Source organism: Ranitomeya imitator, chromosome 7 (assembly GCF_032444005.1).
Source record: "Ranitomeya imitator isolate aRanImi1 chromosome 7, aRanImi1.pri, whole genome shotgun sequence".
NCBI classification, from domain to species: Eukaryota; Metazoa; Chordata; class Amphibia; order Anura; family Dendrobatidae; genus Ranitomeya; species Ranitomeya imitator.
Window position 1 is genome coordinate 107,671,535 of NC_091288.1, and position 26,630 is coordinate 107,698,164.

A 26,630-nucleotide genomic window follows, 5' to 3' on the forward strand; every position below is an offset into this window, starting at 1 on the left:
TATGCTAGGCGCTGTGGTTTTTTCTTGGAGCCCTTGCAGTATCCTATTCCATTGAGAGGAATTGATGCTACGCCTTTGGCCAAGAATAAGCCTCAGTATTGTACCCAATTGACCATGTGCATGGCTCCTGCACATCAGGAGGATATCCGCTTTCTGGTGTTGCATAATCTGCATGATGTGGTCGTTTTGGGGTTGCCATGGCTACAGGTTCATAATCCAGTATTGGACTGGAAATCTATGTCTGTGTCCAGCTGGGGTTGCCAGGGGGTACATGGTGATGTTCCATTTTTGTCTATTTCGTCTTCCACTCCTTCTGAAGTTCCAGAGTTTTTGTCGGATTATCGGGATGTATTTGATGAGCCCAAAGCCAGTGCCCTACCTCCTCATAGGGATTGCGATTGTGCAATTAATTTGATTCCTGGTAGTAAGTTTCCTAAGGGCCGATTGTTCAATTTATCTGTGCCAGAACACGCTGCTATGCGGAGTTATATAAAGGAATCCTTGGAGAAAGGCCATATTCGCCCGTCGTCATCACCGTTAGGAGCAGGGTTCTTTTTTGTGGCCAAGAAGGATGGTTCTTTGAGACCTTGTATTGATTACCGCCTTCTTAATAAAATTACAGTCAAATTTCAGTATCCTTTGCCGTTGCTGTCTGATTTGTTTGCTCGTATTAAAGGGGCTAGTTGGTTCACCAAGATAGATCTTCGAGGGGCGTAAAATCTTGTGCGTATTAAACAAGGCGATGAATGGAAAACAGCATTTAATATGCCCGAGGGCCATTTTGAGTACCTGGTTATGCCATTCGGGCTTTCCAATGCTCCATCAGTATTTCAGTCCTTTATGCATGACATCTTCCGAGAGTACCTGGATAAATTCCTGATTGTGTATTTGGATGATATTTTGGTCTTTTCGGATGATTGGGAGTCTCATGTGAAGCAGGTCAGAATGGTGTTCCAGGTCCTTCGTGCGAATTCCTTGTTTGTGAAGGGGTCAAAGTGTCTCTTTGAAGTTCAGAAGGTTTCATTTTTGGGGTTCATTTTTTCCCCTTCTACTATCGAGATGGACCCTGTTAAAGTCCAGGCCATTTACGATTGGACTCAGCCGACATCTGTGAAGAGCCTGCAAAAGTTCCTGGGCTTTGCTAATTTTTATCGGCGCTTCATCGCTAATTTTTCTACTGTTGCTAAACTGTTGACTGATTTGACCAAGAAGGGTGCTGATGTGGTCAATTGGCCTTCTGCGGCTGTAGAGGATTTTCAGGAGTTGAAGCGTCATTTTTCTTCTGCCCCTGTGTTGTGCCAGCCAGATGTTTCGCTTCCGTTTCAGGTTGAGGTTGATGCTTCTGAGATTGGAGCAGGGGCTGTTTTGTCACAAAGAAGTTCTGAGGGCTCGGTGATGAAGCCATGTGCTTTTTTTTCTAGAAAGTTTTCGCCTGCTGAGCATAACTATGATGTTGGTAATCGTGAATTGTTGGCCATGAAGTGGGCATTCGAGGAGTGGCGTCATTGGCAGGAAGGAGCCAAGCATCGCGTCGTGGTCTTGACAGATCACAAGAATTTAACTTATCTTGAGTCTGCCAAACGGTTGAATCCGAGACAGGCTCGATGGTCATTATTTTTCTCCCGTTTTGATTTTGTGGTTTCGTACCTTCCGGGCTCTAAGAATGTGAAGGCTGATGCCCTGTCAAGGAGTTTTGTGCCTGACTCTCCGGGTGTTCCTGAGCCGGCGCGTATTCTCAAAGAGGGGGTAATTTTGTCTGCCATCTCCCCTGATTTGCAGCGGGTGCTGCAAAAATTTCAGGCTGATAGACCTGACCGTTGCCCAGCGGAGAAACTGTTTGTCCCTGATAGATGGACTAGTAGAGTTATCTCTGAGATTCATTGTTCACTGTTGGCTGGGCATCCTGGAATCTTTGGTACCAGAGATTTGGTGGCTAGATCCTTCTGGTGGCCGTCTTTGTCGCGGGATATGCGTTCTTTCGTGCAGTCCTGTGGGACTTGTGCTCGGGCTAAGCCCTGCTGTTCTCGTGCCAGTGGGTTGCTTTTGCCCTTGCCGGTCCCGAATTGGCCCTGGACGCATATTTCTATGGATTTTATTTCGGATCTCCCCGTCTCTCAAAAGATGTCGGTCATTTGGGTGGTTTGTGATCGCTTTTCTAAGATGGTCCATTTGGTACTTTTGTCTAAATTGCCTTCCTCCTCTGATTTGGTGCCATTATTTTTCCAGCATGTGGTTCGTTTACATGGTATCCCGGAGAACATCGTTTCTGACAGAGGTTCCCAATTTGTTTCAAGGTTTTGGCGATCCTTTTGTGCTAGGATGGGCATTGATTTGTCTTTTTCCTCGGCTTTCCATCATCAGACAAATGGCCAAACCGAACGAACTAATCAAACTTTGGAAACATATCTGAGATGCTTTGTTTCTGCTGATCAGGATGATTGGGTGTCCTTTTTGCCGTTGGCTGAGTTCGCCCTTGATAATCAGGCCAGCTCGGCTACTTTGGTTTCGCCATTTTTCTGCAATTCTGGTTTCCATCCTTGTTTCTCTTCAGGGCAGATTGAGTCTTCAGACTGTCCTGGTGTAGATACTGTGGTGGATAGGTTGCAGCAGATTTGGACTCATGTGGTGGACAATTTGACATTATCCCAGGAGAAGGCTCAACGTTTCGCTAACCGCTGGCGCTATGTGGGTCCCCGACTTCGTGTTGGGGATTTGGTTTGGTTGTCGTCTCGTTATGTTCCTATGAAGGTTTCCTCTCCTAAGTTTAAGCCTCGTTTCATTGGTCCGTATAAGATTTCTGAGGTTATCAATCCTGTGTCATTTCGTTTGGCCCTTCCTGCTTCTTTTGCCATCCATAATGTGTTCCATAGGTCGTTATTGCGGAGATATGTGGCGCCTGTGATTCCATCCGTTGATCCTCCTGCCCCGGTGTTAGTTGAGGGGGAGTTGGAGTATGTGTTGGAGAAGATTTTGGATTCTCGTGTTTCGAGACGGAAACTCCAGTACCTGGTCAAGTGGAAGGGTTATGGTCAGGAAGATAATTCCTGGGTTTTTGCCTCTGATGTTCATGCTGCCGATCTGGTTCGTGCCTTTCATTTGGCTCATCCTGGTCGGCCTGGGGGCTCTGGTGAGGGTTCGGTGACCCCTCCTCAAGGGGGGGGTACTGTTGTGAATTCTGTTGTCGGGCTCCCTCCTGTGGTCATGAATGGTACTTCGGCTGGTTCTGTCCATGGACTTCCTCTGGTGGGTGTTTCTGAGTTTCACAGTTGATGAGGTTAATTCGTTAGCTGCTGCTCTATTTAACTCCACTTAGATCTTTGCTCCATGCCACCTGTCAATGTTCCAGTATTGGTCTGTTCACTCCTGGATCGTTCTTGTGACCTGTCTTCCCATCAGAAGCTAAGTTCCAGCTTGTATTTCTTTGGTTTGCTATTTTTCTGTCCAGCTTGCTATTTAATTTGTTGTCTTGCTTGCTGGAAGCTCTGGGACGCAGAGGGAGCACCTCCGCACCGTGAGTCGGTGCGGAGGGTCTTTTAGTGCCCTCTGCATGGTCTTTTTGTAGGTTTTTGTGCTGACCGCAAAGTAACCTTTCCTATCCTCGGTCTGTTCAGTAAGTCGGGCCTCACTGTGCTAAATCTATTTCATCTCTGTGTTTGTATTTTCATCTTTACTCACAGTCATTATATGTGGGGGGCTGCCTTTTCCTTTGGGGAATTTCTCTGAGGCAAGGTAGGCTTTATTTTTCTATCTTCAGGGCTAGCTAGTTTCTTAGGCTGTGCCGAGTTGCATAGGGAGCGTTAGGCGCAATCCACGGCTATTTCTAGTGTGTTTGATAGGTTTAGGGATTGCGGTCAGCAGAGTTCCCACGTCCCAGAGCTCGTCCTTATTATCAGTAACTATCAAGTCATTCCGTGTGCTCTTAACCACCAGGTCCATTATTGTCCTGACCACCAGGTCATAACAGAATGTACAACTTTCAAAGTCATGAAAATACAGAAAAATATTTAAATGAGAAGGTGTGTCCAAACTTTTGGTCTGTACTGTATATGTATTTATATTGCATAGAGAGATAGAAGAAAAGTCGACAATTCATTTGCCGCATACAGAATAATCACAAAGTGACAAGTTAGAATTGAATTGATAGAATAGATATGTACACATAGAATAGATGTAAAACTATATGTCAATGACACACGTGTCACCCCAGGAGTCCTGTTGCCACAATGTCATTGCCTTCCTCTCGGGGGGTGATGTCATGCCTGGAAATAAGGAGTGATCCCCTTAGCAGGTAACACAAACATACAGCACCTTCCCAACTCCAGCCCAGAAGGGGAAGCTCTAAACCTGGTTTCAGGGAAACTTCCCTATAAGTTCTGGTCTGGAGGTGGGGTTAGGGAGTTCAGTTTGAGCCAGTGAAGGAGAGGAAGCATCTGAGGAGAGGGACTGGAAGTGGAGCTGTGACTAGCTCAATCCAGGATTAAACACAAAAGATATCGGACACCGGAGTCCGTGGTTGCACGGGTACTAAAGGCCAAGCAACTAGAACCAGAGGGCAGGAGATTGCAGGTTTCCTGGCCTATCTAACACCTGGAGGCACCACAGCAATTCAGGAGCCTAAGGCTGCCAGTGAGAAGACAGTGCCCATGAAAGGCTCATGCTGTCAACCATATGGGTTAGGAGTAACAGACACTGAGAGGAACTTGTGTAAAGCTTCAGGCAGCAAGGGATAGAGAAGTCAGCGCAGAAGGAAGGCCTCCGAACCTACCTAGCTAGGTGGATCCCAAGGTACTCCCAGGCTGCCTGGACCCCATCAACACCTGCCTGCAACCTGTGCCCCGGACTGCACCTGCAATTCACCAGTAAAAGGTAAAGGAAACTGCAATCCCTGTGTCCTTCAATTATTTCCTGCACCCTCCATCCTGCACCCTACCGTCTATCATCCCTTACCAACTACACCGGTAGCCCTGGGGCCCTGCTCCACCTGTGGGAAGCAGAACCACCCTTGCTGCGTTACCACCTACCCCAGCGATCCCTTTAAGCAGCGTTGGCCATTCTTGCCGAATACCACAGGTGGTGTCATGAATTGTCCCCATAGACTTTATTGTCCACTTCCCTTCATCATATTTGTTAGACACCCAGGGCAACAGACCAGGTCACCGCTTCCCTGACCACCTCTTTAAGAACCGCCAGAGCTGGCCCAAGTACCCCACAGTCCTAGCGGGTGCTCCATACACACACATACTGTATATATATATATATATATATATATATTTATATGTATTTATATTGCATAGAGAGATAGATAGAAGAAAAGCCGCCAGTAAATCATCTGCTGTGTTCTGTAAAATCACTGCAGGAGCCAAAAGGATAGAATAGATGGATTACCTACAGTAAATACAAATAGAATAGACAGTAAATACAAATAGAATAGGTAGATATATAGATGTCTGTGACAAATACAATTAGTATAGTGTGTGTGCAAATTACTTTACATGTATTTAATTAATAAAAGATTATTTTTCTGAAAAAAAAATGGCGTGGGCGCAATATTCGTAACCAGAAGAGGGAAAGCCGATGACTGTGGGCAGATGCTTTTAGCCTGGGGAGGGGGTAATACCCATGGAGCTTCCCAGGCTATTAATATCAGCTCACAACTGTATACTTAGCCTTTACTGGCTATTAAAATGGGGGACCCCACAAAAAAATGATGTAGAGTCCCCCTATAATTGATAACCAGCAAAGGCTATGCAGACAGCTGCAGTCTGATATTAATAGCCTAGGAAGGGGCCATGGATACTGCCCTCCAGGGCTAAAAATATCAGCTCTCAGCCACCCCAGAAAAAGTCCATCTCAAAGATGCACAAATTCTGGCTCTTAGCCTCGCTCTTCCCGCTTGCCCTGTAGTGGTGACAAGTGGGGTAATAGTTGGGGGTGTTGATGTCACTGTCTTGCCCCCATTTTAACACCCCATATCTGAAGGTTAATAGTGTTTTTCACATGACTGGTTCCCTACAAGTTTGTCAAGGCAAAGTTGCTTCCGGAAAAAGCAGCAGCCTTTTTTCTGAAACAGCTTTGCTGGCAGTTTTCCTGTTGATCTTGCAGTACTTCTTGAGTTGGCTTCCAGGCGGATTCTTCCTGGAATAGACGCTGTGTGCACATACTCTTAGTTTGGATTTTACGCAGCAAATACAGAACTCTTTTGAGAATTATGTAGCCTGCCGCTAGTGTTTTGTCAGAGCGGGTTTTTAATACTGCTGGGGGTATTACAACCGATATACAAATCTGCTTGTTAACTGAAAATGCTGACAGGCTGACTCTTATCAAAATGAACAAGGGCTGGATTGGGCCAGACATTTCAACACCACCAAGTGATAGCAGCGAAACATAAACTCAAATCCAGTGTCTTTTTTTATGCCTATTCCCATGCACCCCATCCCTCCTAAACATGGGTATACGCTTCAGGATTTTGTCTTTTTTGTGTCTATCTCCTCCACTAGCACCGTACCAACAGGGAGATCATGTTACCCTCGCTATGATTTTTCTAAGGGTGTTTATGATGCCTGCATTTGGAATTTTTAGAGGACTACCTCAAATATTCTTTTAAATAAATGTATATCCCCAGGGGTAATTGTTTTTAGCCTATGCACTTAATGCATGTGTATGACCAGTCTAGCATACCCACCCCTTAATAATAGGAATAAACGCTTTCTGTGTCCCTCCACTAAGTCTCTTCAAAGGGCTATTGGAGTGCCTCCTTCAAATTTTTGTTACCCTTTGCACTTAGTGCATACTTTTTACCAGTGCAGGAGACCCACTCCTCAGTAATGGTAAAAATGCTTTTTTGAGGCTCCCACCTTCTAGTTGAGGGAATATTTTAGTAATGTATGATTCACTGCCTTGCTCTACCACTAGGTGGAGCATGTGAGCCATGCAAGGCACATGTGTGAGGTTGCCTCGGCATAGGATGCCACCATGTTTGCACCGTAATCGCACACGGCCTTCCCTGACTCCATGATCATTGGAGACAGCCATTGTTCTTAAAATAATGGAGAAAGACAATCCACCAAAAGGATAAAAGAAGAGTATTTTTATTAGAATTAATACATAGAATGGACTTGAAAAACAATTAAAAACCCATATCAATGACAGAGCTATTGAAGAAACGGAATCCGGTGCAAGAAGAGATCAAATGCAACACTGGAGGTACTGCATAGTTAGAGCCAAATAATCAGTCCCTTAGATTGAGTAAAGTGACAGTGCATCAAGTCTATCCAGGAAAAATCATCAGTGAGACTCATGCGGCTGTGTCAACGCAATAGTAAATAAGGTATATTCCATAAGCAATCATAGTATTGAAACATATAAGTGTTGTCTACAGAAGCACGAGAATCATACAAGATGGTTGCTCTTACCCATGACTGTCCTGTTATGCTGCACACACGGCCCCAGGCAGGTTTAGCAACGTAACCTCCTCGCTTCCTCCACCTCCTCTGCTGAGCTACTCAGCTACGTACATCTGGGTTCACACCAAGTGGGATCTAAAACCTCGTCGTCATCTACTCTGTTCTCACACTTCTCACCCTAATAGTCACCCTCTTCCTCTTCCTGCCTTTCTGGCCTTCTGATTTGTCAATGAAACACAGTTTAATCACAAATGATTTGGATTAGCTAATTGGGCCTCGTTGCTGCACCCCAATATTAGTCTTAACGATTTTTAAGTGGAAATCTCACCTTCTGATTTGTCACTGAAACACAGTTTTATCATAAACGATTTGGAGTAGCAAATGGGACCTCCTGAGGCTGCCATACAGTATTAGCACAATCTAGTTAGATGCTGGAAGATTGATTTTACACAGGACAGGATCCCATCTAGCTAACTGACAAGTTTACTTGCAGTACTCTCAGGAGTGGATTCTCTGCATTGTGACATTTAGCAAATGGTGCCAACCGAACAAGATGCCTGCTTTTCCTATGGCCAGAGACATGTCATTTTGGCAGTCAACCACTGCTCTCCTAACCTCTCCACACCCTCTCCCCTCATCAAACATGTCACACTGTCCAAACCCACTTATCATACTGCACCACTATCCTAGTCAAAGTAATATCCACAGCATTAGTGGAAACGTGATGAATTAACGAACTGTGACCGAATTTTGCCGACTTTGAGTCAAAATGCATGTAAAACTGAATACAAAACCGAATGTGCTACGTTCATGTCGAATTTGAAATTGGCAAATGTTTTCCAAACAAATTCTCTCATCTCTAACTATAATGCAAACATTTTTGTATCTCTTCAAATTGCGTCCTTGTCATGGCCATGTGGAATACTGGTGTGATGTAGTATATCAGTACTCCAGTATTGACAAAGCTTTTGTTTTCTGTTTATGCCCAAATGCAACATGATGTCCCAAAATGTCATTATTTCTGCTCCATTTAGAGGAGCCAATCTGGCATATGATGACCAGAGGATTTGGGTGAAAAATTGATGGGCATACAAATTTTTCTAGGCCGTTATAAGATTTATTATTTTCGTGCTGAAAAGAATTTGAAAAAGTCAATTTCAGTGATGTCTGTATTGTCAATTTGGACTCTTTAGCCGATGAAATCCTGCATAACAGGCTGATAATTTTTAGGGGTGGAGTTTATATGGGATCGATTGCTGAAGGTGTTGCCCAGGTCCTAGGACACCTTGCTGGGGTCCCCTCTTTACTATATGAGGAGGAGGAGGAAGAACAATAGAGGAATGTGGGATCTTCCTCACTGGGCAGGGAAAGCGTACGCCTCCAGTGCTGAATAGCGTTTCTTGACGAATGGGCCTTTTTTTTAATTCTTAAAAACACTGGGAGTGTGTGTGTAAGTTGTGCTTTTACACATGTATTGTGTGGGGCTTGTCTGAAGGGTACTATTTATTATAAAAAGTAGAGAAAAAAGTGAAAAGTAAAAATTTAGACAAAACACGTAGAAGAAAAAAATTAAAAGAACAAGCATATATATATATATAAATAGATAGATTAAAAGCCAAGAGATAGATAGCATAGAGAGATAGAAGAAAAGCCGGTAATTCCGTTTTCTGTAAAATCACTGCAGGAGCCAGAGGATAGAGGACATGGATTACATAAATATTGTTAATATGTAGGGTTATAGCGATCTGAACCTGCCCCGTGGCACTCACTTAGACCCCCGCTGCCATGAGGAAGTGAACTTTATTTATCCCGGTAGTATTTGGGTTTCAGTCATGGGTCTGTCACCAGTGTGGGTTCAGTCACTGCTCTGTGTTTAGACAGCGGCGGCTGTAATTGTGCCCCCAGCACTGACTGACCGCCAGCCCTAATGCTGAGGTGCTGTCAGTCAATGCCAGGGGCGAGGTAACAGCTGCTGCTCTCTGTACACAGAGCGGTGACTGAAACCACAGCAGCACCGCCCACGTGAGAGAATTGAGTTACAATTATAAATAGAGAAGTGATGATAACTGGTCTTGAGTATAATAAAATATTTTATCTTTACAGAGCAGTCTGAATCCTGAAAAAGGCCTGGGTGTTGCATCATTAAGCGTTGTCTACGGATGTCTAATATTATCTTCGCTTTTTCTACCTCCAATCATTATTAAGAAAATTGGATGCAAATGGACAATCGTTGCTTCAATGTGCTGCTATATCACTTATTCCATTGGGAACTTTAAACCAAACTGGTACATTTTTATCATTTCTTATTAACATTTTGGTTTGCAAATTTGTTCATGTGTTTTCTTTAAACAGATTTTTGCTACTTAATCTAAGAGCACCACAATGTAGGGACAGAGACCCTGATTCCAGCTATAGATATCACTTACTGCACTGCTTGCTGTCAATCAATGGTGTGGGCGGGGTTATACACAATTCAGCATTCAACGTATTAGTAGATTTGCATCAGTTAAAACTATTTATAATCACACCTGCAGCACCCAGTAAGGTAAGTGATGCATCCTAGAATCAGGATTAGTGATGAGTGAGTATACTCGGTACTTGAGATTTCCCGAGCACGCTCGGGTGTCCTCTGAGTATTTGTAAGTAGAGTTGAGCAACTTTTACTTTTTTAGGATCGATTCGGGTTTCGCGAAACCCGACTTTGTCAAAAGTCGGGCCGAGTGGAATCGGCTGATTATTTAGAAAAGTCAGTGGCCGACCGAAACACGAAACCCAATGCAAGTCAATGGGGAATCAAAGTCGGCAGTGAGTGGAGGACAGGAAAACACCTACAGTGCCCATTTTAATGCCATAAACATCAATTCTTATTTCTTAAGCTTGTCAATCTTAATTTAATTTATAATAATAGTTAGGCATTGAAAACAGGGGGTCATTTGGCTAAAGTTGAGGGGGGGTAGGGCTGGCTCAAGATTTTCGTGGGCCCAGGAAACGCGGAATACGTCACGGCGGTGGAGCAGGGAGAGGTAAGTATTTCAACTTTGCAAGTGCTGTGATCCTGAGCAAGCAGGGGGGCCCACTCATTGGCATTGGCACTGGCACAGGGCCCCTCATAGTACGGCGGTGTGTTTGATGGCGGGTGACGCCTCCCACTGCCAGAGACACTTTTGCATACTATGAGGGGCCCTGTGCCAGTGCCAACGAGTATGCCCCCCCACCTGATGAATGAACCTGCACTTTCATCTGCACCTTCTTCTTTGTCCCCGTGTAAGGTGGTATAGTATGTGGGAAGGGGGACCTGACTTTCAGCAGGTCAGATTCTGGCTGTGTAGAATGCAAGGGGAATGTAGTGGTCTGGGTCAATGTACCAGCAGACTCATCTAGCAGTGGCTGGCCAATGGACAGGATGAGGAGGAAACACAAATCTAGGCCCAAATAATAAAGTAGGCTAAATGCAGTTCAAAATTGGTAACAGGACTAAATAGGCGGCATTGCTTTGTTCAGTGGAGGACAATTGTAACGAGTGGCGCAGACACAGTTAGTAGGCCCAAAATAAAAAAGTAGGCTAAATGCAGTTCACCAACGGTACGGGACGTTTGGCAGTTAGTCCAGGCTTGCAAGTGCATGCTGGTTAAATGTCTAAGCATGCACGTTGTATTTAAATTTTGAAGATTTTTCCCTCTGCTAAAGCTCTTTGAGCATTTCTTACAAATAACTTTTGACTGATCATTCGGATCTTGGTTAAAAAATTGCCACACTGCACTCTTCCTACTATGGAATACCTTTTCAGGCATTGCTTGCTGTGCTACTGTTAGGGCTAGCAGAACGCCCCAAATAATAAGATAGGTAGAATAAGGTGCGTTTGCAGCCCGGGCTCCACCGTGCAGAGATGGAACCTGCTGCCAAGTAATGACGGACTATATGGCGGTACAATGTGAATACACACGGGTTAACTTCACCCTGTGTGAAGGAAGCAAACCCTGTTAAGTCACAGGGCCGCAGTAGCACACACAAGAGCACAAGCAAGGAGTCTCCGAGCTCAGTCCTAAGACTTGGGATCTGAGTCTGTGTAGACTACTTGCGGTCGACACCACAACTCGGGTGTCAGCGTAACCAAAATAATAACAAAGGAATGCACGAGAGTGGGTCAGGAAAGCGCTGAGAAAGCACACGGCGCCGCACTGGCGGACACATCAACTAGACGCTGTATTAGTGTGTAACGTGCTGTTGGATAAGTCGGGCGCTAGATAGCAATCATACACCTTCCGCGAACAGTCATCCAATAGGGAGGGTTATTTAAAGAGCGACTTTCACTCACAACACACACACGTTTACAAATGTACACTGCGGCCATGCGAGCCTTAAATAGCTGCAGCACGTATAGGACCTTTCAAAGAAGGACCAATGGAATTGCTGCAGTACCTGAGCATGTGACCCTAGATCTCCACTGAGAGATCTTGCCCTGGGCATGCTCAGTGTGCAAAGCAGAACTTAGTCCTAGTACCTACAGGACCTTCCGTGAGAAGGACCAATGGAAGTCGCTGCAGTACCTGAGCATGTGACCCTAGATCTCCAATGAGAGATCTTGCCCTGGGCATGCTCAGTGTGTGCAAAGTAGGACTTAGTCTCAGAAGCAAGTAAGAAACCCAGCACTCAACTTTGCGGTGAGAAGAAAAATGGGTAGTTTATTGTATCCCAAACAAAACGTTTCGGTCACATACAGGACCTTCGTCAGTAACTGAAAATTACATATATCAAAAACAAATCATACAATAAGGATAATATCAACACAAAACAAAATAAACAAAGTATATACAAAGTACAATCGTACATGTACATGGCAATAAGGTGTAACTATGGTGCGCATATGGAGATGGAGAGTAATAAATACTGGCACAGTGAGTGAGAGAAAGACCGAGACAAAGTTACGTACCAAATGTCGGGGTAGAATGCTTATAGGCTATCTACGCTGCCTATAGAAAAAAGAGGAGATAGTGGCAAAACCCGACAAGATATGAAAGTGCAGTGATGTGGTAGAAACTAAAGGTAAAGGAGCCTACCAATAGAGTCTGAGGTACAGCGCTTATTCCAAGAGGAGATGAGTCCTGAATCAGTCTAGAATAGAGATGGGACAATCTTACATAGAGTAGCATACAAAATGTGTAGTCATATGTAGTCACACGCATTTGATATATACCTTACAGATGGCCGAAAACGCGGTGTCCACCGCTGTGAAGGTGAAGATTGAGGGAGGAGGGCGTATTTAAATACCAGTAGGCGGGAAAACCGCCGGTGTGATCAGTACATTGTATGATACGGCGTGCGCTGACCGCGACAGGAAGCGGAAGTGACGCGCTAAAGTGAGTCAAGCATGATCGCATGCTGCACCAATGGAGAACGGTGCAGGGCGAGGGCCGGATGTGATGTACAGGAAGTGGGGCACCTGACGCTTCCAGATTAGGCCCGGTTGCCATGATAGATGTGGCAGGTAGGGTTGAGCGAAACGGGTCGTTCATTTTCAAAAGTCGCCGACTTTTGGCAAAGTCGGGTTTCATGAAACCCGATCCGACCCCTGTGCGGGGTCGGCCATGCGGTACGCGACTTTCGCGCCAAAGTCGCGTTTCAATGACGCGAAAAGCGCCATTTCTGAGCCAATGAAGGTAAACGCAGAGTGTGGGCAGCGTGATGACATAGGTCCTGGTCCCCACCATCTTAGAGAAGGGCATTGCAGTGATTGGCTTGCTGTCTGCGGCGTCACAGGGGCTATAAAGGGGAGTTCCCGCCGACCGCCATGTTACTGCTGCTGATCTGAGCTTAGGGAGAGGTTGCTGCCGCTTCGTCAGAAGCAGGGATAGCGTTAGGCAGGGTCCATTAACCACCAAACCGCTTGTGCTGTAGCGATTTCCACTGCCCAACACCACCTTCGGTGTGCAGGGACAGTGGAAGCTACATTTTTTTTTTTTTCCCCCTCAGCGCTGTAGCTCATTGGGCTGCCCTAGAAGGCTCCCTGATAGCTGCATTGCTGTGTGTACGCCGCTGTGCAAACCAACTGCTTTTTTCAAAGCACAAATCCTCTTGTTCCTTCCTTTCTGCACAGCTATCTTTTTGGTTTGTACACACTTTTTATTTAATTTGTGCATCAGTCCACTCCTTATTGCTGCCTGCCATACCTGGCTGAGATTACTGCAGGGAGATAGTAATTGAAGGACACTCCCTGTTTTTTTTTTTTTTTTGTGGGAGATTAAGATTGACATTTCTGCTAGAGTGCCATCCCTGTCTGTGTCATCTCTCACTCAGTGGGCCATAGAAAGCCTATTTATTTTTTTGCTTGATTTGGGTTATAAAATCTACCTGAAAAAATCACTACATCAATCAGTGGGAGAAAAATATTGGCCTCAGGGCTTGTGTGCCACTCTTGACTCCTGTGTGCATCATCACTCACTCAGTGGGCCATAGAAAGCCTATTTATTTTTTTGCTTGATTTTGGTTCTAAAATCTACCTGAAAAAATCACTACATCAATCAGTGGGAGAAAAATATTGGCCTCAGGGCTTGTGTGCCACTCCTGACTCCTGTGTGCATCATCACTCACTCAGTGGGCCATAGAAAGCCCATTTTTTTTTTTTTTGCTTTATTTGGGTTCTAAATTCTACCTGAAAAAATCAATAAATCAATCAGTGGGAGATTAATATTGGCCTTTGGGCTTGTGTGCCAGTCCTAAGCGTGCCATCTCTCTCTCTCAGATAGTGGGCCATAGAAAGCCTATTTATTTTTATTTTTTTTTATTGGGTTTATAAATTTTCCCTGGAAAAAAAAAAAAAGTGGGAGATTAATATTGGCCTCTGGGCTTGTGTGCCAGTCCTGAGCGTGCCATCTCTCTCACAAATAGTGGGCCATAGAAAGCCTATTTATTTTTTTTTTTTTGGTTTTATAAATTCTCCCTTAAAAAAAAAAGGGAGATTAATATTGGCCTTTGGGCTTGTGTGCCAGTCCTAAGCGTGCCATCTCTCTCTGTCTCTCAGATAGTGGGCCATAGAAAGCCTATTTATTATTTTTTTTATTGGGTTTATAAATTTTCCCTGGAACAAAAAAAAAAAGTGGGAGATAAATATTGGCCTCTGGGCTTGTGTGCCACTCCTGACTCCTGTGTGCGTCATCTCTCAGTCAGTGGGCCATAGAAAGCCTTTTTTTGTTTTATTTGTTTTCTAAATTCTCCCTGAAAAAATCATTTTATTTTATTTGGTTTCTAAATTCTTCCTGAAAAAATCATTTTATTCTATTTTTTTTTTCCTAAAGTCTCCCTGAAAAAAAAACAAAAAAAACCAAATCAGTGGGAGATTAATATTGCCCTTTCTGCTTGTGTGCCAGTCTTGACTCCTGGGTGTGCCATCTCTCTCTCTCTCTCCAATTGTGGGCCATAGAAAGCCTATTATTTTTTTAGCTTGATTTGGGTTCCAAAATCTACCTGAAAAAATCACTACATCAATCAGTGGGAGATAAATATTGGCCTCTGGGCTTGTGTGCCACTCCTGACTCCTGTGTGCGTCATCTCTCACTCAGTGGGCCATAGAAAGCCTTTTTTTGTTTTATTTGTTTTCTAAATTCTCCCTGAAAAAATCATTTTATTTTATTTGGTTTCTAAATTCTTCCTGAAAAAATCATTTTATTCTATTTTTTTTTCCTAAAGTCTCCCTGAAAAAAAAAAAAAAAAAACAAATCAGTGGGAGATTAATATTGCCCTTTCTGCTTGTGTGCCAGTCTTGACTCCTGGGTGTGCCATCTCTCTCTCTCTCTCCAATTGTGGGCCATAGAAAGCCTATTATTTTTTTAGCTTGATTTGGGTTCCAAAATCTACCTGAAAAAATCACTACATCAATCAGTGGGAGATAAATATTGGCCTCTGGGCTTGTGTGCCACTCCTGACTCCTGTGTGCGTCATCTCTCAGTCAGTGGGCCATAGAAAGCCTTTTTTTGTTTTATTTGTTTTCTAAATTCTCCCTGAAAAAATCATTTTATTTTATTTGGTTTCTAAATTCTTCCTGAAAAAATCATTTTATTCTATTTTTTTTTTCCTAAAGTCTCCCTGAAAAAAAAACAAAAAAAACCAAATCAGTGGGAGATTAATATTGCCCTTTCTGCTTGTGTGCCAGTCTTGACTCCTGGGTGTGCCATCTCTCTCTCTCTCTCCAATTGTGGGCCATAGAAAGCCTATTATTTTTTTAGCTTGATTTGGGTTCCAAAATCTACCTGAAAAAATCACTACATCAATCAGTGGGAGATAAATATTGGCCTCTGGGCTTGTGTGCCACTCCTGACTCCTGTGTGCGTCATCTCTCACTCAGTGGGCCATAGAAAGCCTTTTTTTGTTTTATTTGTTTTCTAAATTCTCCCTGAAAAAATCATTTTATTTTATTTGGTTTCTAAATTCTTCCTGAAAAAATCATTTTATTCTATTTTTTTTTCCTAAAGTCTCCCTGAAAAAAAAAAAAAAAAAATCAGTGGGAGATTAATATTGCCCTTTCTGCTTGTGTGCCAGTCTTGACTCGTGGGTGTGCCATCTCTCTCTCTCTCTCTCTCCAATTGTGGGCCATAGAAAGCCTATTATTTTTTTTAGCTTGATTTGGGTTTCAAAATCTACCTGAAAAAATCACTACATCAATCAGTGGGAGATAAATATTGGCCTCTGGGCTTGTGTGCCACTCCTGACTCCTGTGTGCGTCATCTCTCACTCAGTGGGCCATAGAAAGCCTTTTTTTGTTTTATTTGTTTTCTAAATTCTCCCTGAAAAAATCATTTTATTTTCTTTGGTTTCTAAATTCTTCCTGAAAAAATCATTTTATTCTATTTTTTTTTTTCCTAAAGTCTCCCTGAAAAAAAAAAAAAAATCAAATCAGTGGGAGATTAATGTTTACATTTGTGCTTCAGTGACAGTCCTGCGTGTGTGGCATCTCTCTCATTTGTTGCCACCAACAACAGAGTGTGTAACATTGTGCCTGATTTTCGTTGTGGTCTCACTCACCTGTAAAGGGGTCGCTAAATCATACTGAAGTTATAGCTCACCGTGTAATTTGTGTGACAGCAACAAATACCGTTAGTTTGTTTACGTTTTTAAAACAATGAGGAAGTATGGTGGAAGAGGTCGTGGCCGGGGGCGTTCATTGTCAGCTGGTAATGAGGGTAGTGGTAGTGGTGGAGCATCAGCTGGTCGTGGGAAAAAAAATATTGCACCTAAGTCTGGAGCTGTGGAGCCAGGTTCGTCGTCTGGCTACACAAGGCCTCGAACGCTCCCTTTTCTGGGAGTAGGAAAACCGCTTTTAAAGCCGGAGCAGCAAGAGCAAGTTTTGGCTTATCTTGCTGACTCAGCCTCTAGCTCTTTTGCCTCCTCTCGTGAAACTGGTAAATGTCAAAGCAGCGCGTCGTTAGTGGATGTTCACGGTCAGGGACAAGTCGCTTCCTTGTCCTCTTCAGCAAAAACAACAACAGAGAAGAATGCAGCAGGCGACACAACGGGTTACTCCATGGAGCTCTTTACACATACCGTCCCTGGCTTAGAAAGTGAAGCAGTTAACAGTCCATGCCCATTACAAGTTGAATCTGACATGGAGTGCACTGATGCACAGCCACAGCCAGACTACTATGCTGGTCCTTTGACTCAGACCACAACATTGCCCTCGCAGGGTGCTGATCAAGAATCAGACCCTGATGAGACTATGTTGCCCCATCACGAACGCTATACCACCGACCGACACGGTGACACAGACGAAGTTGCACACGAGCTACAAGAAGAGGTAATAGATGACCCAGTTCTTGACCCCGATTGGCAGCCATTGGGGGAACAGGGTGCAGGCGGCAGCAGTTCTGAAACGGAGGAGGAGGGGCCGCAGCAGGCATCAACATCGCAACAGGTTCCATCTGCCGGGCCCGTATCTTGCCCAAAACGCGTGGCAAAGCTAAAACCTGTTGGAGGACAGCGTGGCCATCCGGTTAAAGCTCAGTCTGCAATGCCTGAAAAGGTATCCGATGCTAGAAAGAGTGCAGTCTGGCATTTTTTTAAACAACATCCAATTGATCAGCGCAAAGTCATCTGTCAAAAATGTTCAACTACCTTAAGCAGAGGACAGAATCTGAAAAGTCTCAATACAAGTTGCATGCATAGACATTTAACCACCATGCATTTGCAAGCCTGGACTAACTACCAAACGTCCCTTAAGGTTGTAGCACCCTCGGCCAATGAAGCTAGTCAGCAACGCAACATCCCTTCCGGCAGTGTAGGGCCACCATTTTCCGCGCCACCTGCAGTATCTGTGCAGGTTTCTTTGCCAGGCCAAAGCCGTCAGGGTCAGGGAATCACCAGTTTCGTAGTAGGAAACACTGCATCTAGGGCACCAGTGGCAACAATACCATCTCCCACCGTCTCTCAGTCTGCCATGTCCACCGGCACCCCCGCTAGGTCCACGATCTCCAGCTCTCCAGTCCAGCTCACCCTACATGAGACTATGGTTAGAAAAAGGAAGTACTTAGCCTCGCATCCGCGTACACAGGGTTTGAACGCACACATAGCTAGACTAATCTCGTTAGAGATGATGCCCTACCGGTTAGTTGAAAGCGAAGCTTTCAAAGCCCTGATGGACTACGCTGTACCACGCTACGAGCTACCCAGTCGACACTTTTTTTCCAGAAAAGCCATCCCAGCCCTCCACCAGCATGTTAAAGAGCGCATCGTCCATGCACTCAGGCAATCTGTGAGCACAAAGGTGCACCTGACAACAGATGCATGGACCAGTAGGCATGGCCAGGGACGTTACTTGTCCATCACGGCACACTGGGTAAATGTGGTGGATGCAGGGTCCACAGGGGACAGCAAGTTTGGGACAGTTCTGCCTAGCCCACGGTCTAGGAAACAATTGGCTGTAGCCGTTCGCACCCCCTCCTCCTCCTCTTCGTCCTCCTGCAGAAGCGAGAGCTCGTCCACAGACCGCAGTCGCACAACCACTCCATCCGCAGCTGCCACTGTTGCACACCAGGTCTCCCATTATGGGGCAGCTACTGGCAAACGTCAGCAGGCTGTATTGGCTATGAAGTGTTTGGGCGACAACAGACACACCGCGGAAGTTCTGTCCGAGTTCTTGCAGAAAGAAACGCAGTCGTGGCTGGGCACTGTAGATCTTGAGGCAGGCAAGGTAGTGAGTGATAACGGAAGGAATTTCATGGCTGCCATCTCCCTTTCCCAACTGAAACACATTCCTTGCCTGGCTCACACCTTAAACCTGGTGGTGCAGTGCTTCCTGAAAAGTTATCCGGGGTTATCCGACCTGCTCCTCAAAGTGCGTGGACTTTGCTCACATATCCGCCGTTCGCCCGTACACTCCAGCCGTATGCAGACCTATCAGCGTTCTTTGAACCTTCCCCAGCATCGCCTAATCATAGACGTTGCAACAAGGTGGAACTCAACACTGCACATGCTTCAGAGACTGTGTGAACAGAGGCGGGCTGTTATGTTTTTGTGGGAGGATACACATACACGGGCAGGCAGTAGGATGGCAGACATGGAGTTGTCAGGTGTGCAGTGGTCGAAGATTCAAGACATGTGTCAAGTCCTTCAGTGTTTTGAGGAATGCACACGGCTGGTTAGTGCAGACAACGCCATAATAAGCATGAGCATCCCCCTAATGCGTCTGCTGATGCAAAGTTTGACGCACATAAAGGATCAGGCGTCTGCAGCTGAGGAAGAGGAAAGCCTTGATGACAGTCAGCCATTGTCTGGCCAGGGCAGTGTACAGGACGAGGTAGCGGGCGAAGAGGAGGAGGAGGACGAGGAGGATGATGGGGATGATTATATTTTTAATGAGGAAGCTTTTCCGGGGCCACTGGAAATTGGTGGCGCGGCAAGGCCGGGTTCTGGTTTTTTGAGGGACACAAGTGACGTGGATTTGCCTGAAACTGCCCCTCAACCAAGCACAACCGCAGATTTGAGAACTGGAACTTTGGCCCACATGGCGGATTATGCCTTACGTATCCTCAAAAGGGACACACGCATAACTAAAATGATGAATGATGACGATTACTGGTTGGCCTGCCTCCTTGATCCTCGCTATAAAGGCAAACTGCAAAATATAATGCCACATGAGAACTTGGAACTAATATTAGCAACCAAACAATCAACTCTTGTTGACCGTTTGCTTCTGGCATTCCCTGCACACAGCGCCCGTGATCGTTCTCACACGAGCTGCAGGGGCCAGCAGACCAGAGGAGTTAGAGGGGCAGAAATCAGAAGTGGCGTTGGCCAGAGGGGTTTTCTGACCAGGTTGTGGAGTGATTTTGCTATGACCGCAGACAGGACAGGTACTGCAGCATCAATTCAAAGTGACAGGAGACAACATTTGTCCAGTATGGTTACAAACTATTTTTCATCCCTTATCGATGTTCTCCCTCAACCGTCATTCCCATTTGATTACTGGGCATCAAAATTAGACACCTGGCCAGAATTGGCAGAATATGCATTGCAGGAGCTTGCTTGCCCGGCAGCTAGTGTCCTATCAGAAAGAGTATTCAGTGCTGCAGGTTCAATAGTAACAGAAAAAAGGACTCGTCTGGCTACCCAAAATGTAGATGATCTAACCGTCATTAAAATGAACCACAACTGGATTTCGAAATCTTTTGCCCCACCTTGCCCGGCTGACACCTAGCTTTCCTATGAAAAGGTCTTGCCTGTGGACTATTCTGAATGCCTTTTCCAATCTCGTAATTTTCTGCACCTGATTGTCCAGCATACGACATGTTTACACCTCACTAAATGGCCAAACTCCCCACACGGGGCCGTGGTATCGACACTTGGCGACAGCACCCGTGAGAGTGCAGTTTGTCTGAAGAGGTGGGTGAGCCCGCTTTTGGTCGACGGCACTGCCACTGGGTCCCTCCTAGTACAATAAAGTGTCTCTGGCGGTGGTGGTGCGCACCCAACGTCAGACACACCGTTGTAATATGAGGGGCCCTGGGCCTGTACCGCCGGCCACAAGACAGTTTCCCCCCACCCCAGCTCAAACAGTGCTCTACCACTTGCAAAATTATCTCACAGCTCCACCAATGTTTAGTCTATGCGCTGACATCCTTCAATGCCTGCCACTGACAATACCATTGTATTGACATTTTTGTTATGTTAGGCCTTCGATGCCTGTCTGTGGTCACTCCTTCCACTAGGCCTCCACTGACCACACCACTGCTGCCCGTGTACACCTGTAACCAATTTAAAATTGCCTACAGCCATGTGTTATTATTTTAGGCCTTCGATGCCTGTCTGCGGTGACTCCTTCCACTAGGCCTCCACTGACCACACCATTGCTGCCCGTGTACCCCTGGAACCAATTTAAAATTGCCTACAGCCATGTGTTATTATTTTAGGCCTTCGATGCCTGTCTGCGGTGACTCCTTCCACTAGGCCTCCACTGACCACACCACTGCTGCCCGTGTACCCCTGGAACGAATTTAAAATTGCCTACAGCCATGTGTTATTATTTTAGGCCTTCGATGCCTGTCTGCGGTGACTCCTTCCACTAGGCCTCCACTGACCACACCACTGCTGCCCGTGTACCCCTGTAACCAATTTAAAATTGCCTACAGCCATGTGTTATTATTTTAGGCCTTCGATGCCTGTCTGCGGTGACTCCTTCCACTAGGCCTCCACTGACCACACCACTGCTGCCCGTGTACCCCTGGAACCAATTTAAAATTGCCTACAGCCATGTGTTATTATTTTAGGCCTTCGATGCCTGTCTGCGGTCACTCCTTCCTCTAGGCCTCCACTGACCACACCACTGCTGCCCGTGTACCCCTGTAACCAATTTAAAATTGCCTACAGCCATGTGTTATTATTTTAGGCCTTCGATGCCTGTCTGCGGTGACTCCTTCCACTAGGCCTCCACTGACCACACCACTGCTGCCCGTGTACCCCTGGAACCAATTTAAAATTGCCTACAGCCATGTGTTATTATTTTAGGCCTTCGATGCCTGTCTGCGGTCACTCCTTCCACTAGGCCTCCACTGACAACACCACTGCTGCCCGTGTACCCCTGTAACCAATTTAAAATTGCCTACAGCCATGTGTTATTATTTTAGGCCTTCGATGCCTGTCTGCGGTGACTCCTTCCACTAGGCCTCCACTGACCACACCACTGCTGCCCGTGTACCCCTGGAACTAATTTAAAATTGCCTACAGCCATGTGTTATTATTTTAGGCCTTCGATGCCTGTCTGCGGTCACTCCTTCCACTAGGCCTCCACTGACCACACCACTGCTGCCCGTGTACCCCTGTAACCAATTTAAAATTGCCTACAGCCATGTGTTATTATTTTAGGCCTTCGATGCCTGTCTGCGGTCACTCCTTCCACTAGGCCTCCACTGACCACACCACTGCTGCCCGTGTACCCCTGGAACCAACATCAGAAAATATAAAAATAAGTATTTTGCTTATAAAAAAGAAAATACTGGAGAGATATCAAATGCAGACATTTTAACATTAAAAACAAACACATACAACAAAAATCTGGTACAGTACTAAAAATGGCCACCAGCTACAATAACTTTCTCCTGCAAGTAGTTAACTGAAAGGTTTTTTCAATTTTAAACACAGATATGGCATCCACCGAGTGTTGTCCTGTCGCGTCTTCTTTATATTATTGCCAAGAAGATGCAAAACAATGAAAATAATAAAATCATTATTTACCAAAAAAATAGAGTAAGTCAAAACCACATTGCAAATAAACATTCATTACAAATAAAGAAGCAGGGCGCGTCCGAGGGTGAGTATATACCTAATAAGAATATAATCACCCTCGGACGCACCCTGCTTCTTTCCGACAGCCTTCCTTCCTAAGAATCAGCCCTTCCGTGGTGTAGAGAGAGGGTTTGTTACACTCCAAGGTGTTCCCCAGGTTGCCTTTCCTGAGCTTCGATCTTCCGGCTCTCGTTTAGTAGTTGTTGGAAACTACGCTGCATTGGGCCTACAAATTGGGTATGGGGTGTAGAGAGATGGTGTGTTCCACTCCAAGGTGTTCCCCAGGTTGCCTTTCCTGAGCTTCAATCTTCCGGCTCTCGTTTAGTAGTTGTTGGAAACTACGCTGCATTAGGCCTACAAATTGGGTATGGGGTGTAGAGAGATGGTGTGTTCCACTGTAGAGAGATGGTGTGTTCCACTCCAAGGTGTTCCCCAGGTTTCCTCTCCATTGCTTCGATCTTCCGGCTCTCGTTTAGTAGTTGTTGGAAACTACGCTGCATTAGGCCTACAAATTGGGTATGGGGTGTAGAGAGATGGTGTGTTACACTCCAAGGTGTTCCCCAGGTTTCCTCTCCATTGCTTCGATCTTCCGGCTCTCGTTTAGTAGTTGTTGGAAACTACGCTGCATTGGGCCTACAAATTGGGTATGGGGTGTAGAGAGATGGTGTGTTCCACTCCAAGGTGTTCTCCAGGTTGCCTTTCCTGAGCTTCGATCTTCCGGCTCTCGTTTAGTAGTTGTTGGAAACTACGCTGCATTAGGCCTACAAATTGGGTATGGGGTGTAGAGAGATGGTGTGTTACACTCCAAGGTGTTCCCCAGGTTTCCTCTCCATTGCTTCGATCTTCCGGCTCTCGATTAGTAGTTGTTGGAAACTACGCTGCATTAGGCCTACAAATTGGGTATGGGTGTAGAGAGATGGTGTGTTCCACTGTAGAGAGATGGTGTGTTCCACTCCAAGGTGTTCCCCAGGTTTCCTCGCCAATGCTTCGATCATCATGCTCTCGTTTAGTAGTTGTTGGAAACTACGCTGCATTAGGCCTACAAATTGGGTATGGGGTGTAGAGAGATGGTGTGTTCCACTCCAAGGTGTTCTCCAGGTTGCCTTTCCTGAACTTCTATCTTCAGGCTCTCATTAAATTGTGGTTAAACGGAACAACTGCATTTGGTGTACTAGTTGGTTTGGGGCCTACTATCGGTGTCTGCCGCTCCTTGCTGTTCTCTTGGTTTCCTGTCCTGAAATTCCGTTTTCAGGCGCTCGTTAAGTAGTTGTTAATGTTAGACTGCATTTGGCCTACTAGTTGGGTTGGGGCCTACTATCGGTGTCTGCCACTCCTTGCTGTTCTCCTCCACTGAACAAAGCTGTGCCGCCTGTTTACTACTGTTGCCAATTTTGAACTGCATTTCGACTACTTACTGATTTGGGCCTACTCTCTGTGTCAGCCTCTCATTCCAGTTGTCCTCCACTGCAATGCCCCCTGATTAGTCCTGTGTTACCAATTTTGAACTGCATTTAGCCCACTTTATTCTTTGGGCCTATATCTGTGTTTCCTCCTCATCCTGCCCATTGCCCAGCCAGTGATAGATGAGTCTGCTGGTACATTGACCCATAACGCAACATTTCCCGTGCACGCTACACTGCAAGATTGTGACCCTGCTGAAAGTCAGGTCCCCCTTCCCGCATACCATACCACCTTACACGGGGACAAACAGGAAGGTGCAGATGAAAGTGCAGGTTCCTTCATCAGGTGGGGGGAGGAATAATAGTTGGCGACGTCACTGACACAGGGCCTCTCATGGTACGCAAAAGTGTTGCTGCCGGTGGGAGGCGCCCCCGCCGTGCAAACACACCACTGTACTTTGAGGGTCCCTGTGCCAGTGCCAATGCCAACGAGTGGGCCCCCCCTGCTTGCTCAGGTTCACAGCACTTGCAAAGTTGAAATACTTACCTCTCCCTGCTCCACTGCCGTGACGTGGTCCAGATTTCCTGGGCCCACTAATTACTTGAACCAGCCCTACCCACCACAACTTTAGCCAAATGACCCCCAATTTCAAATGCCTTCCAATTATTATAAGGTAAATTACGCTTGACAAGCTTCATTAAGAAGAATGGATGGTTTTGACATTAAAATGGGCACTCTAGGTGTTTTCCTGGCCCCCACTCACTGCCGACTATGCTGCCCCATTGACTTGCATTGGGTTTCGTGTTTCGGTCGATCCCGACTTTACGTCATAATCGGCCGATTTCACTCGACCCGACTTTTGAGATAGTCGGGTTTCGCGAAACCCGGCTCGACTCTAAAAAGGTCAAGGTCGCTCAACTCTAGTGGCAGGCTATACTCCATAGAAGCGATGCACCAATAGAGAGTGGTGCAAGGCGAGGGCCGGATGTGACGTGCCGGAAATGGGGCACCGGACGCATCCAAAAGAAGCCCAGTCGCCATGTTGTATGTGGCAGGCTAAGCACCATAGGGGCATAGGGAATATGGGAGAAAGAATCTCCCAGATGTAAGAAGGAGAGGGGACAGAGACCGGATGTGACCTACCGGAAGTGGGGCATCACACGGCAACAAGTTAGGTCGCCATGTTAGGAGAGGCACAATATGCTATAAGGTGTACGCTGTAGAATGTATGTAATACATGTAATGTAATGAAGTGCATGAGCACTGAGGACAAAGGCACTTTAACAGAGAAAGAACGTAGGCATAACTAACAGAAAAGAAAAAAGGGGGGAGAAAGAGGGAAAAAAAAGGGGATAATACAGAGTATAAATACCCATAGATTATTGTTGGTAGTAGAAAATGACTATAATAAGGGAAACAGCAATGAGTGACCAGCTGAAAAGTAAAGTAAAAAGGTGATGCTGGAGTGGACGTGACTAATCCGGAGCACTACGACAGTGTGGTGGATAAGGTGGTGCTCAATATCCGTGATGCCCATTAATATAGACGGCTCTAAAAAAACAGAGAGAAAGAAATTAGCGACATTTCATAGCAACAAATATCACACAAATGCCATGAGTTCATAATCACGATTGAGGCCTTTAGGGGCCAAAGTCTCTAATGTGTGGATCCAGAACGCCTCTTTCCTGTGGAGGAAAGTGAGGAACGGCAATGGGCTCCAATGTGGCACCCCCGTATGCTAATACGTATATGACAGAATTCGAAACCTCTGTTATTTATAAACACCCTTTGTTCCAAAATGTTTCCCTATGGAAACGCTTCATAGACGATATTTTTTGCATTTGGGGGGGCACATTGGAGTCCTTGCAGGAGTTCTTCTTGTTTCTCAACGGAGCGTGGCCAGGCATCAAGTTCACGATTAGCCATGATTCACACTCGATTAATTTCTTGGATACCATGGTACTTAAGGACCAAGCTGGTTTCCTAACTACAGACCTCTTTACCAAACCAACAGATAGAAACAGCTTGTTACATTTTCAGAGCTTTCACCCACCATCCACTAAATGCTCAATACCGATATCACAGTTCCAACGAGTAAAGCGTATAGTACCAGATAGATACTTATGTGAGAATCGACTTCAAAATATGACCTCAAAATTCATAGAGAGGGGTTATCCACCAAGGGTTCTAGCACAATCAAGAAATCCTCCACCTAGGCATCCCACGAGGGATCAGGGTACACGCATTCCCTTTGTGCACTCATATCACCCGTTCTCTTTCATTCTTCACAAGGCTATTAGGCGACACTGGCATCTCCTGTCCACAGCCCATCCGAATATACCTGAGTTTAGATCTCCATTTTTACCATGTTTCAGAAGGCCACCCAATTTGAGAGACGGTTTAGTCAGAGCCGACATTGGGTCGGCAGACCAACGTAGACAACAGTTTCTATCACGCCCAAGGAATGGCACATTCCCTTGCCTCCATTGTGCACAATGCCACAATGTACAAAAGGGTAACACTTTCCAACACCCCAGATCAGGCAAAACTTTTAGAATTAATCGATTCTTCACGTGCGAGTCCTCGTACGTTGTGTACCTAATCAAGTGCCCATGTGGGTTGTTATACGTGGGTGAGACCACACAGTCAGTAAGAGACAGGATTTCGAAACATAAATCTACTATTCGATGTCAGAATCTACTCTTGCCAATTCCACACCACTTTCATTCAGCAGGTCATTCGATCTCTCAATTGCGATGCCAGGTTATCGATAGTGTACCACCCCCTAGGAGGGGTGGTGACAGGGTTGCTTTACTCCACAGGAAAGAGGCGTTCTGGATCCACACATTAGAGACTTTGGCCCCTAAAGGCCTCAATCGTGATTATGAACTCATGGCATTTGTGTGATATTTGTTGCTATGAAATGTCGCTAATTTCTTTCTCTCTGTTTTTTTAGAGCCGTCTATATTAATGGGCATCACGGATATTGAGCACCACCTTATCCACCACACTGTCGTATTGCTCCGGATTAGTCACGTCCACTCCAGCATCACCTTTTTA

The 26,630-nt window shown here is 45.6% G+C and overlaps 1 protein-coding gene across 1 annotated transcript in view; it reads left to right on the plus strand.

Annotated features, from left to right (window-relative positions):
• Positions 1-26,630, plus strand: part of LOC138644852 (protein unc-93 homolog A-like) — a 345,859-nt gene that overhangs the window by 9,171 nt on the left and 310,058 nt on the right. Inside the window, exon 2 of the mRNA XM_069733739.1 lies at positions 9,507-9,688. Within this exon, the coding sequence (XP_069589840.1) occupies positions 9,507-9,688 (182 nt within the window). The remainder of the gene's footprint in view (positions 1-9,506; positions 9,689-26,630) is intronic.